An 18,897-nucleotide genomic window follows, 5' to 3' on the forward strand; every position below is an offset into this window, starting at 1 on the left:
ACAAAAATCTCATTAAATACCATGATAATAGTCAATTAGGAGTTGCCAATATATCTGCATATAGTAATTATGTTGCAGGATAATAGTGACATGATTCTGGGTGGGTTAGACCGATACTCTAGGTACTAGTCAAACTGCTAGAGCATGAAAAATCGTTAAGCAGACTGATAGTAAGGACAGGAATCTCAGCACTTCGCCTTAACTGATCCAACCCATTTTATAATTCTGCTGATAGGACCCAAAACTAGGAGAGTACGGGATTATTTTGATCTGATTAAGCAGTAATTAGAGAGAAATACTAGACTAGTTTTGTAACTAGTGACCTTGTATGGGAGACAAAATAACTTTAGCGAGCTGATCCGGATGACTCAACGAGATTACGGCATAGATTGCTCCACTAAGTAGGTCCGGATAATTCCCGTACAAGGGTGAACACGACTCACGGTGTCTGCTCTCTACTTTAAAACTTGGGAGTCCTGCTAACAGCCAATTACGCAAGCAAATCCCCAAATAAGTTAAATCACAGGCCAAATAAGACGGGAGTGATCAGTTCCTTTGTCCTCTTAATAAACTGGAATATTGTAGAATATAAACAATAAAACACTTAGGTATGAATACCAAGAATCTCAAAAGCCTGCAACATAACTACTGTAGTGCATGGAAACAAAACACTACTGGAGATATGCTGGCTAACAGTGTTCAAAAGAAAATCACGGACAGGCCCCCCGATCTTACAAGCGACAGTTAGGAAAGGTGGAGTCTAGAGAAAGACTGCCAAAACGTAACAATATACTCGACATATTTATCTCGAAGGAATATAACTGATAGATATTAGAACACTTAAACGAATAAGCGAAAGAATAAACCCATTTACTTATAATGAATATAATTAACTTAAAAACATTCCGATTAATTTACAGTAAAAATAAATCCTTATCCTACCTTAACATTAGCGTTTACATAGAAATTTGTCCAGCAATAACACCAAGGAAATGTTTTAAGTTTCCCACCACAAAACCTTACTTAAGGAGTCACATCCGAGGAACCTAAGAGGCAGGAGAGACAACCACCTGTAGTCAATACAGCAGGTGAGAGACCACTGAACTCGTTTACATCGTGCCCTCCTCTTATAACCTCGCCCCCTGACTCGATACATTAATTGTTGCCTCGTGAAGCGAGGGGAATCTTGAAAACTATGGGCAGGAGCAGGCCCAAAACATCATTCGAGATCTCGTGAGACTGAATCGCTCGAAAGGTGAAGTGTGAGTTAACCAGTGTTTACATGTGTGTGTATGTGTGTGTGTGTGAGTCACACGAGAACCGTTCCAGTGTGTGTGTGTGTGTGTGTGTGTGGTCAGCGCTTTGAAGATGGAATGGCGGCAAAGCGTTTCTTTATTTTCTCACGTACGGAAGGATTAAAAAAGGGTTCAATTCCACGGCAGCACATGATAAACCTACGTCAACGACTGGTTATAACTTGATCGAGCACCCAAAAGAAGAAGAAGAAGAAGAGGAAGAAGAAAGAGATGGATGAGGAGAAGGAGGAGGAGGAGAAACAAAAAAGACGGATAAAGTAAAATAAAAAGAAATTAACAAAAGAGACGATAAAGAAAAGTGAAACAGACGACAAAGTAGAATGAAAAAGAAGATACGACGAAGTAGGAGAAAAAAAATGAAGGGAAAAATTAAAATGAAAAATGGAAAAGAAGAAAAAATAACATGAAAAACAATAATAAAAAAAAAAAATATATATATATATATATATATATATATATATATATATATATATATATATATATATATATATATACCAATGCTAACAACTTCACACAACACAATAGGCCTACTCACAAGAAACCGTCCTCATCGTCCTCTTCAGTCCCTGTCATTGTCCATGTGTCGCCATGGTCAGGTATCTGCAAAGTTGAATTGTATTATAGCTGTAGTTAGTAGTAGTAGTAGCGGTAGTTGTAGTAGCAGTAGCTATAGTAGTAGAAGCAGTAGTAGCAGTAGTTGTAGTAGCAGTAGCTGTAGTAGTAAAAGTAGTAGTATATTAGTAGCAGTAGTTGTAGTAGCATTAGTTGTAGTAGCAGTAGTAGAGGTATAAGTACAATAAATTCTGTTCTGTTATTAAGGTATGCATGTAAACACCGTCATTTTGCTGCTTATCATCATTAGTGGCAAAACAAGAGTGAATTAATGAGTTCCGAGATTAATAACCAATAAGCCTCAATATTATACGTACTACTGCAACCGAAGCTTCACAAATAAGTTACTGTTAACACCAGTAGTAATAATATCATTATCATAATGCATTTACATTATTAGGACTAGACTATAATGGCAAAGCTTCTTATGACGCTGAAATTAAATATAAATAACTAGGTATGAATATGATATGCATAGTATTGATAACATTAGATCATGATGATAAAGCTTATAAAATTGAACTGAATTAAAAAAAATATGAATGATATGAATTGATTTATTATTACGAAAACGTATGACTAGGCTTATGCTGGTTACAACTCTAGGCTATGGTGGATAAGTTTGTCATGATAAAATGGAAATAAGAATATTATACGATATGAAGATTGATTTAGAAGAGAAAATAAAATAAAAAGATGCACCTACTAGGCTATGCTGATTACGACTAGGAATAAAATAAATAGTTCCATTCGGCCCTGAGGCATATAAAAATAGCATACAGGTTGGAAATATAGTAATATACACATGAGTTAATAAAATAACCTACTATCAAGATATACATGTCTTATTCAATGCATGCCTGTGTAAAAATAGTAAAGAAGTAAAATATGGCAACCTACTGATGGAGCGAGGGGCCGAAAAGACAAGCTCAAACAGGAAACATGAGTGGAAGAAGGGAACAGCGATAGTCATTGAGTAATTGTAATAATTTTTAAAGTAATAAATAGCAACCTAGGTCCTACTGACGGAGAGAGAGGTGGTGGGGGGGGGGGGGGGGAAGAAGAGGCGCCAGTAGGAAACAAGAGTGAAGGAATAACAGATAATAAAGTAATAATAAAATAACAGTGAAGTAGTATATAGCAACTTACTAGCGAAACGAGTGACCAAGAAAACAGGCGAAGCAGGAAAAAAAAAAAAAGGTGGAAGCGGACTACCGTTGACTCGTTTGATAATCTCATGGTAATTTTAAAAAGTTCGTCGGACCTTTACCTTCTATATTAATCTCAGACTAAAGGTGTGATGTTGTGTAAAAATAGTAGGCATATTAATAAATAGGAACCCACAACGAAGACGAGGACACAAAGAATGAAAAAAAGCAAACAATCGTTGACTCATTTTGAAAATCTTAACGGTAATTTAAAAAGTTCGCGAAATATTAACTTCCTGCAAATATAAAATAAAACAACATAAGTAGGGGATTTTAATGAGTGCTGAATCAGTTTATACTCAAAATTAAGAAAAATTACCTACTTTAAGTCGAAAACGGGGGCTTGTAACGATGGTAGCCTAATACTAACACTGCTAGACATGCTAAGAAACGTTATATATATCCCTTTAATATATCTACCGATTTACAAGCATAAGCATCATGACACCTATCTTTTGGCCACTCCTCTTAAACTCTTTTGTAGGAACAGAGAGTAGCGGGCTTTTATTACATTTTTTTTTTTTGGGGGGGGGTTGCCCTGAGCCTCTACTGTAAGAAAAGAAAAAAAAGACACCCGATATGCAAGCCTGAGGTCAGAGGTCAACGCTGAACAAGCCAGTGGGGTCATAAAATAAAAAAAATATAAACAAGTGGCCATTCCCTAGTTCAATCTTATCATTCTATCATCCCTTAATTGAGTCTTAGTGTTAATGCAATGAATTTGAGCTTATTGTTCACTTACCTTGAGCCTTTGCACCTCCCAGCAAGTCTTCGTTTGTCCAGAATCACCCAAGAAAAGCCTTGAAGATAAAAAAAAAAAAAAAAAACACGAAGAGACATCAACGCGTGCGCACATCACGCCGGTTGAATAATAACTGATAAGACTGAAACACCAATGCCAGATTGTCGTTCGCAGCATATCGTATTTTCCGGTTTCTGACTCTCATTTATAGCCAAAGAACATCAGGAATTAACGATTTTAACGATAACTATAATTAAGCTCGTTATTGGGCCCCAGGGGACAGTATTGGGGTTGGAAATCGGTAAATAAAAAAGGTTGAGTATCTGGCAACGCTGATTACTGATAGACAGGCTTCTCTTATTGTCGTACTCGGCATTCGTATTAATCGGTGTCTGGCTAAAATACTATCACATTCACATAAATAACGGTATGCAAGCAAACTTCATCAAGAAACACTATTATTGGTGTAGTTTAGGTGAGTGGGAGATATAACTCTTAAGTTTCTAGAGCTGCTTTGGTTATCGTATTTTTGGAATGGTTATCGCACATAAAGGTATGACAGCCTTGTATTGTTGTTGTTGTTGTTGTTTTGCGGGTAATTTAATATTGGTTCCTATTATCTTTCTTTTCTAGTTCCACGCTTTCTCTAGCTGATTTTTTTGTGGTAGATATTTTTGTTTTCATTATTTGTGCATTAATTTTACGCAAGCCGCAAGAAGTACATAGATTTTTCTTATTCTATCCATCATGACGTCATACCCTTTTGTTATCGGGACAGTTGGCTACCCTCACCTAGTTCATCTTCAAACCGATCACAAATACTACCTTCCTTGTACAATAATATCCCTATACTACAAAAAAATATCTCTCTGAACTCTTTTTCTTTGCTACCCTCCCTATCCCAAAACATTCTTATTCTACCCAAAAAAAAAAATAATTCGACTCGTTTTTTTTTTTTTTTTTTTTTTTACATACTACCTTCCCTATGTCTTAATATCCTATGCTACAAAAGAAAACAACTCTCTGAACTCTTTTACATGCCACCTTCCCTTCGCTATTATATCCCTAGCCTACTAAGAAGAAAAAAACATCTATATAACTCCTTTTTCATGCTCCTCCCTTCGCTATAACATCCCTAGCCTACTAAGAAGAAAAAAAACATCTATATTACTCCTTTTTCATGCTCCTCCCCTTTGCTATAACATCCCTAGCCTACTGAGAAGAAAAAAACATCTATGAACTCCTTTTTCATGCTCCTTCCCTTTGCTATAACATCCCTAGCCTACTGAGAAGAAAAAAACATCTATGAACTCCTTTTTCATGCTCCTTCCCTTCGCTATAACATCCCTAGCCTACTAAGAAGAAAAAAACATCTTTGAACTCCTTTTTCATGCTCCTTCCCTTCGCTATAACATCCCTAGCCTACTAAGAAGAAAAAAACATCTATTAACTCCTTATTCATGCTATACCTTCCCTTCGCTATAACATCCCTAGCCTACCAAGAAGAAAAAACATCTATGAACTCCTTTTTCATGCTCCTTCCCTTCGCTATAATATCCCTATCCTTCCAAAATATCCCTCTGAACTTTTTTTTACTCCTTTTTCATGCTGCTTCCCTTCGCTATAATATCCCTATCCCACCAAAATATCCCTCTGAACTCTCTTTTATCCTCTCCTATCCCTGCTCCGTCCCTCCATCTCCACCACTCCTCTGCCTACATATGTCTTTTCTCCTCTCATTAAGGCGTACAATAACTATTCTCCTCAGCACTTAACCAGGCACGGAGGCGAGACAAGAAACACACCTCCATAACTCCCTCAAACACACGCCGCCAGAGGACACCAATTACCAAGTTCCATCGTATTTTTTCCTCATCGCCGCCTCCTCCTCCTCCTCCTCCTTCTCCTCCGCCTTGAAACTTTCCCCCGCTCGTCGCTGTTTCATCTGTTTCAGAACGAAGGAGGAAAAATAGCGTGCGCATTAATCGAGGAAGGTGTGATAATAACCGTGATTTAATAGGCAGGAGCTAATGAACAGGACATTAAAGCAATCTGTAAATTAACAACTGGGGGAAGCGATATATATAAACTTGTCTTATCTCCTGGCGCTGAAGTCTACGCCCCGATCCTTTCTGCGTCCTGCCAGGCTGTTTACTGTGAAAATTATCCTTCTTTTCTTGCACGTCCATTCCTTCCCTGTGCGTGTGTGTGTGTGTGTGAGAGAGAGAGAGAGAGAGAGAGAGAGAGAGAGGGGTGGGGAGGGGGGATCAGCGCCCTTTGCCACTCCGTAATGACACAGAACACAACTACCAGTGACCCGCGCTCGACTCCCCGACGGAATAATGAAAAATAAACAGCAGTAAGAGCCCGCCGCATTGTGCCTCCCGCATCACACACACACATACACACACAGAGGGAGGCTGACAAAAGGCCTGGCTGGAGATGGCTGGCTGGCTGGCTGGCGTTGCTGCTGCTGGTTATGCGCTGAAAAAAAAGGAAAAAAAGAAAAAAAGAGTAAAAAAGACGCGTTGTTGGTTTAATATTTGAGTCCCCCCTCCCTCTCCCTCCCCTTAAGTGGCCCACACCTCTTAGTATCTGATCCCTTTGTGTTTGTTAGTCAAGTGTAGGATCTCATTATAGCTACATAATTATACACAGCACGGGGGGAGGGTCATTATCACCATTAGTATTAGTAGTAGTAGTAGAGGTGGTGTTTGATGTAGTAGTAGTAGTGTTTGATGTTCTTTAGTAATAGTAGTAGTAGTAGTAGTAGTAGTAGTAGTAGTAGTAGTTTTGGGGTCCCGATGGAGATAATTAGAAGATAAATAACTTAATTACATCTTACCTATTTCCAAGCCCACCTGATGCTGCCTCGTAGGACTAAATGACACAAGATTCACCTGAGCCACACACACACACACACACACACACACACACGCACGCACGCACGCACACGGGTTCATGGGCGAGGGGAGCAGTTTTACATTAAATATATATAAGGAGTTTTGTGATCCTGTTATCGGCTCGCCTTTGATTCTGTCTCCCCCGACCCTCAAGAGTTTTTTACCCTCTCTCTCTCTGATCTGTATGAAGGATTGAACTCCCATTACTATTACTGTTATTATTATTATTATTATTATTATTATTATTATTATTATTATTATTATTATTATTATCATTAGTTGTAATAGTAGCAGTGGTAGTAGTAGTAGTAGTGTGAAAAAGAGCGTTGTTTTCCATATCCATCACTTTAACTTTTATTAATCTCGGAAATATACTTACAAGAGGCGCAGTAATACTTCTGATCGTACACTTTATGGCATTATCACTTATACTTAAATACTTATCACTTTTAGCTGTAGTATGTCCTCACTCCTAACACATATTATTGATATTCACGCAGTCTAATATATATTACTTCAACTCTCATTCGCGTATATCAATCATCACTAATACTTGCGTTCATTTTGCTTTTTTATCTTCTTATTAACATACTTATTTTGACCAACACCTTACTAGTTCTTTCTTAATCATGCATTCTCGTATACTTATCATTCATACTTGCTTTCTTTTTACTTATACACAGTGTCTTACTAATCACAAGCTCGCTGACTTATTTTCGCCAACACAACACTAATATACATTCTCAAACTTATTTCTCGCACGTGCATTCTTTTACTTTTAAGTCGTCAATATAACAACTCACACACTCGTCTATTTACCCTCACCAGCTCATCAGTTATATTCGCCAACACATTAACTTGCATTCTCGTATACAAATCACTCGTACAGGCATCCCTTCTACTTACAAACCCTCCATCTTACTACATTACACCCTCGCCTACGTGCTCATTACTTATATCGCAGCGTCGGAAAAGAGCGCATCGGGGGCGTGAGGTTCATTACCGCGTCCACGGCTCCCACTCCCCCAATTGCTGGCTGTCCACGTTATTGTTGTGTTGAGAGTTTCATCGCTCCGGCCTTCTTTATGAGCCGAGAGCCCACGAGTATTTGCCTTCAATTTAGCTCGGATACGGCCTGAGTGTTTCTTTGTCGCAACTCCGGAGGGGGGGAGACGTCGAGAGATGAGTGGGGAGGGGAGAGTGAGATGAGTGGGGTGGGGAGAGGGGGGATGAGGTGGGGAGGGTGGACCAATGAGCAGGGAGGTGGGGTAGGAAAGGAGGGGACGGAGAGGATGAGATGGGAAGGGAGGGGTTCAGTTGACTGATAGCCTTGCTGCTGCTGTTGCTGTTTTAACTGTTTATGGACAAGAGGCAGAGACAGGCGTGCATAGATTCTTTGTTGCGCTGGCATGGGGGGTGAGCGCCGAGGGAGAGCAGGGATGGGGGAAGGACTGTACAGGTCGGGGTGGGAATGGGAAAGAGGAATGGTGTTGTATGTTGGTTGGATAAACAAGCATCCATCCACGCCCTACTCTGACGGGACTGTTAAGACGAGAATAAAAGGCGAACATAAATAAAGGAGCCCAATGGTTATATTAAAGATAGCTACATCATGTTATCTATTTCGTCATTTCAACCTGAGGCAATCATGGACGGATGGATCATGTTACAATCTCTCGGGAATCTACCAAGAGATCTTTTGCTTTCACTTGGATCTTAAGTGACCAATGCATATTTTCTTTTTTTTTGGCATTGTTTCTTCTTTGATCTGTTTCCTTCGAAAACCTCTCCTAAAGTTCTAGTGTGCTTGCCTATAGCCCAAACAAATGTGAGTTCATTGCTTAACTCAAAGTGGGATTTATCAGAGGAATAGGAAAACAAGTGCTTCATTAGGTTTTATATTTTGTACAAAAAACATCTTTCATCCAAATCAGTATAAGAAGTTAAATTTGACTTTTTCCAGCTGTTTCTACTTTTGTAAATAACCCAACATTAAACTGTAAGGTTAATAATGCCATCATATTTTACTTCAAATAAAATATTTGGACAAATGATTACACAAACACGCCAGTCGTACCTAAAATACACATCAGATGAAAATAAAAGTAAAAGGAACTGCTGCCACAGGTGAGCAGCAGCAGCAGGTGTGTCAGGTGACCCAAGAACCCCCCTCAGCAGGTGCCGACTGGATGCAGCAACAAGCAGGAGGGTGGCCAGGGGAAGGGGGGAGAGGCAGTAGTCTAGTAGGGGCGGCCACCTGGGGGACCTGGAAAACAAACAAAAAAAAGTTACATATTTAACAGTAGTGGTAGTAGCAGTAGCAGTACAGTGGCCGAGTGGTCAGCATGTGGGTGTGGTGAGCCTGTAGACCTAGGTTCAAGTCCCACCAAAACACGCTGATATTTTAAACAATTGCTAAGAGGTGGAAGATTACCCACATGGTGCCCAATCTTCAACTAACCCTAACTTCAGCAACTTCAGCATGGTAAATACACAGCAGAAGGCCACTTTTCTGGACGTGAAAGATGGGTGTTTAACGACAGGTCTGTGCCAGGTAAGTCATATGCAAATGATTAGGTACTGCACACCAACATCTGGGTGTTCTCTACTAGGAAAGGGAGAGCCTGAGCCTGTTTGTTGAGGCACTCCAGAGTTCCCTCTGCATGGTTCCATATTCTGACCCCAACCACAAACGAGCAGAGTGTGAATCTCTCAAAAATTCAACAGTGATCATCGCAGTTTCGGGAGCTACCTTATAAGACCCACTGGCCCTTGCAAATTTAGCCTTGTCTAGCCTTGGTTAGGAAGTAGGAACACCTAAGAGTCCTGTGATCCAGGGTCTGTTAATTGCTGCTGTAAAGGTCAATCCATGTCTACTTAGGACCACCCGAAGTCTTTGTAAAACAACCATCTGGACTCTTGTAAAACAGATTACGGAACAAATAATATACGGGATTAAAAATATTTTAATTACAAATACTAATATGCTGATGTTGGGAGCCAAAATTTTAAAGTGAGCAACAGTAATGCAATACAAGACTTGTATTTGACAGCAAAATACCAATATGATGTTGGAAATTCAACAATACAGAAAGCCACTAGTGTTACAAGAAAGTGTTAGTTACCTCCTCTCATCATGGAACCACTGGGGGGCCCCATGGGACCCCCTCGGCCCATGTGTGGGGGCATGCCGCCCATCATGTGAGGGGGCATACTGCCAGGGGGGCCTCCACGGGGGGGCATGTTGAGCTGGGGACCGGCACGGGCAGCCGGCTGCATCATCTGCTGAGAGGGTCCACCCACTCCACGCACGGGTCCCTGCAGGCCAGCGCCACCAGGGCCGGGCATGCCACGGCCAGCGGGCCTGCCAATGCCGGGGCCGGGGGCGGCACCGGGGAGGTTCACGCGGGGTCCCTCCTGTGAGGGGTCAAGTTAGGTCAGGACAGGTAGTGGAGCAGGTGGATGTTGGTGTGCTGGGTAGCCACAAACACTCGGCTCTAACATGAGGGTAAAGTACTGAAGGAAAGAGCACTGTGGTGCCTTTATGTTCATGAGCACAGAATATGAAAAAATTGCTTTTCCACTTGTTTACTGTAAAAAAAATATGCCTGATCAGCAACAACTGGGTCCTTCACTGAGCTCTACCTGCCATCTGGTGGCCCTGCTGGAACTACCAAAATAAATATGCATGCAGCATACGTCCAAATAATTTTTCTTACTAGTTTTTTTGCTGTTATTTAGAAATCATATATTTTTCTCATAGCTATGGTATAGAGACACTTGACTTACTAGTAGTATTTAAGAAATAGGGAAATGCAAGAAAAAGGAAATCTATTTTTTCCCACATAAACAATCATCACATGCTCTGTTGTTCCTTTTAAGTTCCATATAGGGAATGTAATATTATAAGATGCTAAAGATGTATGAACTATGATTTAAATTAGAAATATGATATAAGTATAATACTTGCTGCTGGCAGCGTACGATATGTTTAGAAGCAGTGTACACAACCTCCCGCGCCCTGAGTGGAGGGACAGAGGAATGCATCGTGGTGAGGCAGCGGCGTGCCAGCCGGAGGAATGTTGAGTATCAAAATTTTCAACATTACCTTCCACCACTACTATAAGATTTTGAGAGCATGACACCATGCCAGACTTGTTTGACTTTTCATGCATGACAGAAATATTTACCCAAGAGGCCACACTGATGCATTCCTATTAACCACGGGATGGAGTGTTGTAGGATATATCGATGAATGTTCTTATTTTGCCAACAGTGTTCAGTACAATGACATGAATAATGTGCAGCACTCAGATTCTTTGGTGTACACATGATAGTGACCATTACAACTCTGATGTTTTGCTAGTTTGGTACAGAAAAATGTCAATTAAACTTCGCTGGACCCCAGCACGCCGCAGGCTTGGCTCTGGCAGAGGCTCCAGCAGGGCTACCAGATGACCCAATTGAGGAACTTTTTTTTTAAGTATGTAAACCAAAGCAGAAATTATCTCTAGCAACATCTTTTTGTTTTTAAAAAATGCAAACATAGGACGACCCAAGTTTCTGACAAATCACGAATTCATTATCATAGGAAAGCAGAATATCAAGAATAAAAGGAAAAGTGGGTAAGGAAAAGAAAGGGTGAGGAAGGGGCAAATAAAAAGACAATGGAAGATTGAGGGATGGCAAGGTGAAAGGAGGGGAAAGAGAGACAAAATGATAAAGGAAAGGAAAAGGTGACAAGGGATGATGACAAAGGGGAAGAGGAGAGGAACAATTAGATGATGAAAGCTTGATGAGGGATAAGGAAGGGGCCACACACCTCAGCTGGGGGGGGTCCCTCCAGGGTCATGGTGACGATGGTCTCGCCACGCAGCAGCAGGAGGCCCATGGTGCGCTTCTCCTGCTTCTCCTCCTTGTTCTTCTTGCCGCGGATGCAACGGAACTCCTCGCAGTCGGCCAGGATCACGTTCATGTGTTTGTCAAAGGCTGGGGTGGAGGGAGGTGGGTTAGTTAATTTGTGTGTGTGTGTGTTTGAGTCTTTCACTTGTATTGTTTTAAGGGTTTGTCAACCCCTTGACTGCAGATTTCCTAGGACATCACCAAGCTACAGGAATGGAACAAAAAGTGGCTGCTACAATTCACTGATGAAAATGTAGTCATGCACATTGAGAGGGTAAATCCAGCATACCAATACCACATGGGAAACACTCCACTATCCACCACAGAGGCAGAAAAGGACCTGGGACTATATGTTACCAGGCTACCAGTGAATGCCAAATCCATGCCAACTGAAGCAGGCAGGTTAAAGGCAGGAAGGTGTGTTGGCTAGTTAAAATGTGTGTCTCCCTCGTGTCGCTCCAAGTGTCGGCTGAAGGCAGTGGTGCAGGAAGGGGGAGGACTGTTTGGTTTGTGATAGTCTAGCAGGATCCCTCTCATCTTGTTTATCATGAATAAGACTTCCAAAGAAACATTCAATCCATAAAGATTTATACTGATAATTTCCTTTTTTAACAACACAGTGTCTTCCTCTACACCCACACTCACACAAGCAAACAAAAGGTTTAAACATGATATTACAATTGACACCTAATTCCAAGTAGAGGTGAAATATGACATACTCACCCTTGAATATCCCTATGAAGGTCCTGCTGTCCTGCATGGTAACTTTCATCCTGTAGCCAATATGGCTCAGCATCTTGTTGTTCTTGGAGAACGTCTGAAACAAGGACACTCACAATAACTTTCAGGAATACTTGGCGAACACTTCAATCTAATCAGTAGTGTAGCTTAAGAGTAAACCATGATAGTGATTTATATTCTTTAAAAACTTAATTTTAAGGATACTGAGATTGTTTGACTTGAATTCAACAAAACTGACCTGTGTTTTACAAAGCTAATGGGAGAAAACGCTGCTTTGCTCAATACGTGGGCACTTTACTAGTGGACAAACTGGACAGGGTGCACAGCCACTCCAGTAAATATGCTCTTTGTGACTGTGGCAAGTTTTTCATATAAGTTAATTTTTTTCACTCTGTGTTTGACACATTTTTTAAATGGTGATAGTTTATTTTGCTGTACAAACCTCTTAAAAAGCATAATTGTTTTTACCTACTCTACCTACCACACAGCAAAACTAACATCAACTATTAATAAAAACTGATCAAACCAACATAATATTCTCCTAATGGGAGGCAGGGGTTTTGCCTCCTTATGCAGTACATCAGCTGATGTGAGTCATTTACAGAGTAATACATACCTAATGACATAAATTAAAAAATAATTTACAAAACATTTCATTGCTAGTTCCACACTTTCTGAAGTGAAAGGAAGTGAAAAGTTAAACCCAGACACAGTCATAAAATACATATTAGCTACAACAGCTTTCCTATTGGAAAAACCAGGGTCAGCAAATGGACAGCTTTTTTTACTGGGCAAGTGAGGCTCGGCAGAAAGCCAAAGGCATTTTTAGTGGACGACTCAGGGTCAGCAGATAGCCACAGGTATTTTTGGTGGATGAGCCAGGCTCAGATGTTGTTATGGGCCGCGGCAATCAAGTCGCACACATGAGCCTTGGTGTTGTCCTGTGAGGGCTTTACAGGCGCGTCAGCTGTCCCGTCTTCTTGAGGAAGGTGCAAGCAAGTGAGGCGGATGACTTATTCCTGTCGTGAGGGGAGGACACCTGCTGCCTCCAGCAGTGTGGGCAAGTACAGGTAACTCTCGATTTACGCGAGTATTGTGTCCATGAAGAGGTCGCGTAATTCAAAAACAATGTAAATCAAACAAGAGGTAGGTTTCTATCGAAAAATAAATATTCACTTCATTCAGTGGAGAGAGAGAGAGAGAGAGAATATCCATATCACCAAGATATCCACTCAGGCACTCAGTCTCAGCTTCACTCATGTGAGGAAGAAATGAGGGACACCATGAGCGACTGGCTAGTATTGGTACCGGTACTGAGCAGTCTGGTGCCGGTACCGTACCGTAAAGCTGGTACCATTAGTACCGGTACTGGTACAGGTACCTGCCCAGTGCCCACCCCTATTGTTGAGTAGTGTGGCAGCGTGGGTACTGTATTGTTGTTCAAGTGGCGCGCGGGAAGAACTGAGCTCAGATGTGTGGCCGCGGCGCCGTGTGAGTCCAGTTGCGTGAGACATCTGGTGGCCACTCCACAGCAGCGAGGGTGTTGTTGTTGTTGAGTAGCGTGGCAGCGTGGGTACTGTATTGTTGTTCAAGTGGCGCGTGGGAAGAACTGAGCTCAGCTGTGTGGCCGTGGCGCCGTGTGAGTCCAGTTGTTAGAGATATCTGGTGGCAACTCCATAAAATATCGCGTATAAGTGAAAAAACGTGAAAATTAAACATTGATGTGGATTTTGGACCCCGCGTTATTTAAAAAACGCGTAAACCAAACTCGCGTAAATCGAGAGTTACCTGTAGAAGGTGGCCTTGTCTAGGGAGTGGAAGCAGAGGTAGCGCAGCAATGATAAATGGTCTTGATGGTTCTGCACCAGGGGCAGTGAGGGTCGGGGGCCAGGTGAAGGCGGTGGAGGTGAGCGCTGAGTGTTGTGTGGCCCAGGTGGAGGTGCATGAGGGCCACGTCTAGGATGCAGGATGTTTTCCTCTAAAGGGGAGGAGCTGGCGCGGTATTGGCCCATGGAGGTGATGCAGAGGGTGTGGGCGAGCGTATCATCCCACGATGAGTGGCAGGTGCAGGAGATGAGGAGTTTGGCTGCGGAGAGTGGCCGGGGGAGCAGCGTGATGTTTTCCTCAGCGAGGTGATGATTACTGGGGTGTTCTTTGCTTGGGGCCACAACTGTGTGGTCATGTGGCGCCGAACCTAATGCTAAACGATTTGCATTTATAAACTATATAAAGCTGGTTAAAAACTTTAAAGCATGGGAGGAGGGCCCACTGGATGGTAAGGGCCAGGACCATTGAGGATGCTGGGTGGCGTAAGAGGATGAGGTAGAGTGACGAGAGGGAGTCCATGTAGATGACAGCTTTGCATCAGGTGTGGGTGAAGCGGAGGTGTGCGAGGGCCTGGTGCAGGGCATACAGCTCAGCCATCAGGATGTCCATCTCAGGGGGGTCTCCACGTCCTGCATGGGCTGGTGCTGGGGTCATAGATGGCTGATACCGAGGAGGGGGGCAATGGGGAGTGTGAGCCATCTGTGTAGATCTTGAGGTGGTGGTGGTAGAGGGACCTATCCAGTTGGGAAGAAATGTGTGGCCGCCACAATGCCGGAGGAAGGTTTACGAGGGAGGTCAGGCGCGTGCAGGGACAGCATGTGGGAAATGTCCAGCCAGGTTGGGATGGGAGAGTGTGGGCTGATAGGTTGTGTGGAGGCTCAGCAGATAGCCACAGGTATTTTTATTGGATGAGCCAGGCTCGGCAAATAGCTAGTCTTTCCTACTGGTTGACTAGACTCGTCGCTCTGACCCTATTGCTGCCAAGGGTAAATAGCGAGTGAAGTAATAGTGATCCACTCTAAAATAGCCACGCATTAATATCCCTGCCCACCTGACCCCAATGGAACCCTTCCCTGCCCTTGCCCTAACCTGCAGCACTCCTTACAGGCCTCAAGTTAAAACATGAACCAAACTACAACATTGCGGTAAAACTTGGGTTGAGGTCACACAGAGAAGACCAAGAACACAAATTTCATCTCTTCCTAACCCCAAAAAATCAACCTCCCGGGCTTGGTTCCTCCCATCATCGAGCCCCAAATTAATGGCCTAAAACACCAACATTTACTACACTTCAGAGGTAATTAAGGTGTCAGCCATGGCCCCGGGTAGCCTAGGACCATTGCGGGGCACACACTCACCATGGTGGCGCGGTGAGGGCCGGGGATTACACCGATGAGAAAAAATGTTGCCGCCGCCGAACGTTTGTGGACGCGGCGCCGCTCAGCTTGTTGAGGTATTCGGTCCGGGGTGTTTTTTTCGGCTCCTCGCTGTTATTTGCTTAGAAATGGCTCAGTGCTTATGTTTGTCGTCTATAATATATGAAAACAAGACTATAATGTGTTTTCGTACTCTACACTTTTCATATATTAAGAGAAAAATTGATTATGCATGAATCGACCTGTAGCTTTGTGTGGTTAAAAGCGGTTCATGGTTATTTATTTCCTTCTTCTGTGATTAAATGCTGTTGATTTGTACTTTTGTGTCTTAATATATTTATGAAAACAGAGTAAAATGGATTGTAGATTATTAATGGCGCCGAATTATAGACGACGAATCCAACGGCTCCGCCCAGCAGCATTTGATAAGATAAACAAACTTTTTAAAATATAATAATACAAGTCTAACTCATAGAATTTGTACATTTTAACTCCATCTACCGCACTTTCTTTAACAATAACAACGAAATGATAGCAGTAGTAGTAGGGAAAAATGAGTCATGCATAGTACTTGTATTTTCCGGCAGGTGTCTTGAGCGTGTGTCAGTGTTTGTGTTGAGAGGATGGAAGAAAACATTAAATTCTTGACTATATGATTGTGTATGGTCCCTGAATAAAGACTAAAGGAAAAGGAGAGACTAAAGAAGCTGTACAGGCCATGTGAGCGGCTGCCGAGGCGTGGAAGCAGGGGAATGTGAGTATTAAATATTGCTTCCCTCTGTCAACAGGTGTCCACTCATCTGTCCATTGTTTACTTCTTATAATACGTGTTGTTTAGCTATTTATTGTTCATTTAGACTTACACATACGTTTATTTAGTCTCTTATTACCTGCTATTGCCCATACACAAGCCCTGACATCTGTTCTCGACTTGTTTATTTATGCTACCTCACCCCCATAAACAAGCCATATCCACTATTCTCTACTTGTTTATTTATGCTAATTACTTACACATTATTTAGTCTTGTAACTCTTGTTGTTTATACATAGATCAACACCTCTTTTGCTTTTTTTTAGTGTTTTTTTGTTATTGTTGTTGCCTTGGTTCCTAATTTGTTCTTTCTTACTTCTTTCCTTCCACCATTCTTCGTCCGTTCTTCGTTTCTTCTTTGCTCCCGTCCTTTCTTATTTTCACTCATTCATTCTTTCTTTCATTGGTTTATAAAATGACACGCGAAGGTTTATCCATAATTCGAAAACACGGGATTGTTGTTAGTTTATTTTTGGCTCGTGTGTGAGTTGAATAAGGCGTTTACAAGCACTGGATGAAGCAAACAAACAAAGACGTGAGTAACTTTTGATGGTGCAATGCGATATACGTTCGACGGGGCAGTGACAATTAATATTATGAGTCAGTCCCACGTGTACATGATATGCTAACTTTTGTCTTTTCTCTATTGATTACTAGGTTTATTACTGGTCCTGTTTTTTGTGTGTGTGTTTTTCTACTGATTTTTCTTTACGTGTGTTTTGCGACGGGCTCTAAATTTCGTGTTTCGCTACATTTTTTTTGTTTCTCTAGTCCATTGGGTCCATTTTAATTTTGCTACTGGTTTTATTTTGCGGCATATCTTTGACAATCACCGCCTGTTTTGACTGAGATCGAGGGATATTCTTGAGGTGTTTCACTGCAGTTTCGGGAAAATTTGTCTATCTCATGGACATTATTGTGAATTCGTGTATTCTGATTTTTTTTATATCGACATGTTCAAATGGTACTTATTATAGTGGATAGTTGTTGATTGTTCTTAATCTGCTTTATGTAGAGTGGCTATATCGACGGCTTCGTTTTGTTTTAGTTTACAGTGAAGACACAGTTCTCAATGGTTGATGCTAAGAAAACGAGAAGCTTGAAAGAGGAACAGCGGTAAACGAGAAAATCTTCAGCCTATTATTTCACGGGGGTGCTATTTTATATTATCTAATTTGCTAACTTGCTTGTTACTGCGTAGACTGACGTAACCTGGCTGTCTGATTAAAAAGACTAATTATGTGACCGAGTGAAGAAGTTAAAATATACACTATGAATTATAAACTGGTTCTGAAAGGAGGGGACACTGCTCTTTCCAGTGCTCATAAGCTCCTCTTCTGAATCCTCAGGTCCTCCTTCATTAATGTCTCCTCTTCGTAACCCACAAAACCTACTTTTCCTAATCTCGCCTCCTGCTCCCAATCCCATGTCTCTTTCTCCTAAAACTTCTCGCCTGATTTCGATCCCTTAATGCCCTTTCCAATCCTCAATGAATAACTATCTGGCAAACTGACTGACAAACTGACTAAAAAAAAGTGACTGGTAAACTGACTGACTAATTGTTTGACTGACTTTGCGAACTAAGAGTGTGGCTAAATATAAATCGGAATTTCTGCCTGACTGAGTGACTTACATAACCAGGATAAGTCTCAGGAAGGCGCTTTGAGACACGCGACACCAGGATGGGTTACCGAATCATTCTGCAGTGGGGAAGAAATGGGGGATGGGGGAAGGCAGAGGGGGAAGCGATGATGGTGGAAGGGAAGGATTACTGGAGTGAGGAGGATCATCGAGTGGTAAAGATTATAGAAGAAAGGGAGAGTAGGGAAGATAGGATAGGAAGAATAAAGGAAATGCAGAAGAGGTGGAAATGGGAAGATGAAGAGGTATGGGAAGATGGTGAGGAGAGGAAGAATACAGATAAATGAAAATAAATGATCGAAGCGAGAGATTGAATGAAAGAAAAAAGGAAGAATAGGAAGACGTAATGAGGGGAAGGGAAGGAAAAGAAATGAGAAGTGAAGGAAAGGGAAGAGAAAAAATGGAGGAGGAAGAAGCTTGGCAAGGCTATTCAACTTTTTTTTGTTATTTATTTGCAAGACCGCATGGCATGAAAATATTGATGGAAACATGAATATAGTCTCCATATGTTCTGTCTGGTTAAGTTAGGGTAGGTTAGGTTAGGAAGAAAAACATAATCATCGTAAGTTAGGTTAAGTTAGGTTAGGTTAGGTTAGGTTGAGCTAGGTTTGGTTTATTTAGCTTTATTGTTATTTATTTACAGCACAGCATAGGGTGGTAATATGAAGGGGGGTAAGAAAAATATAATCATTGTAAGTTAGGTTAAGTTACGTTACATTAAGTTAGGTTGAGTTAGGTTTGGTTTATTTGGCTTTATTGTTATTTATTTATAGCAAAACATAGGGTGATAATATGAAGGAGGGTAAGAAAAATACAAT

The 18,897-nt window shown here is 41.6% G+C and overlaps 1 protein-coding gene across 1 annotated transcript; it reads right to left on the minus strand.

Moving 5' to 3' along the window:
- Positions 1-8,666: 8,666 nt before the first annotated feature.
- Positions 8,667-15,752, minus strand: LOC126985429 (small nuclear ribonucleoprotein-associated protein B-like). The gene is made up of 5 exons (XM_050840293.1): positions 15,610-15,752; positions 12,407-12,500; positions 11,604-11,770; positions 9,907-10,198; positions 8,667-9,047 (listed from the first exon to the last, which is right to left on the minus strand). The coding sequence occupies exons 1-5, from the start codon at positions 15,610-15,612 to the stop codon at positions 9,022-9,024; spliced, it is 582 nt and encodes a 193-aa protein (XP_050696250.1). The 5' UTR covers positions 15,613-15,752; the 3' UTR covers positions 8,667-9,021.
- Positions 15,753-18,897: the final 3,145 nt, after the last annotated feature.

Source organism: Eriocheir sinensis, chromosome 59 (genome assembly GCF_024679095.1).
Source record: "Eriocheir sinensis breed Jianghai 21 chromosome 59, ASM2467909v1, whole genome shotgun sequence".
Classification (NCBI taxonomy): domain Eukaryota; kingdom Metazoa; phylum Arthropoda; class Malacostraca; order Decapoda; family Varunidae; genus Eriocheir; species Eriocheir sinensis.

Bases quoted from the DNA above. Each gene is read 5' to 3' on its own strand.
- LOC126985429 (XM_050840293.1), bottom strand. The intron at 11,771-12,406 runs GTGAGTATGTCA...CCTCCACCCCAG, and splicing joins CTTCATAGGGATATTCAAGG to CCTTTGACAAACACATGAAC. The intron at 10,199-11,603 runs GTGTGTGGCCCC...GACCCCTCACAG, and splicing joins AGGGACCCCCCCCAGCTGAG to GAGGGACCCCGCGTGAACCT.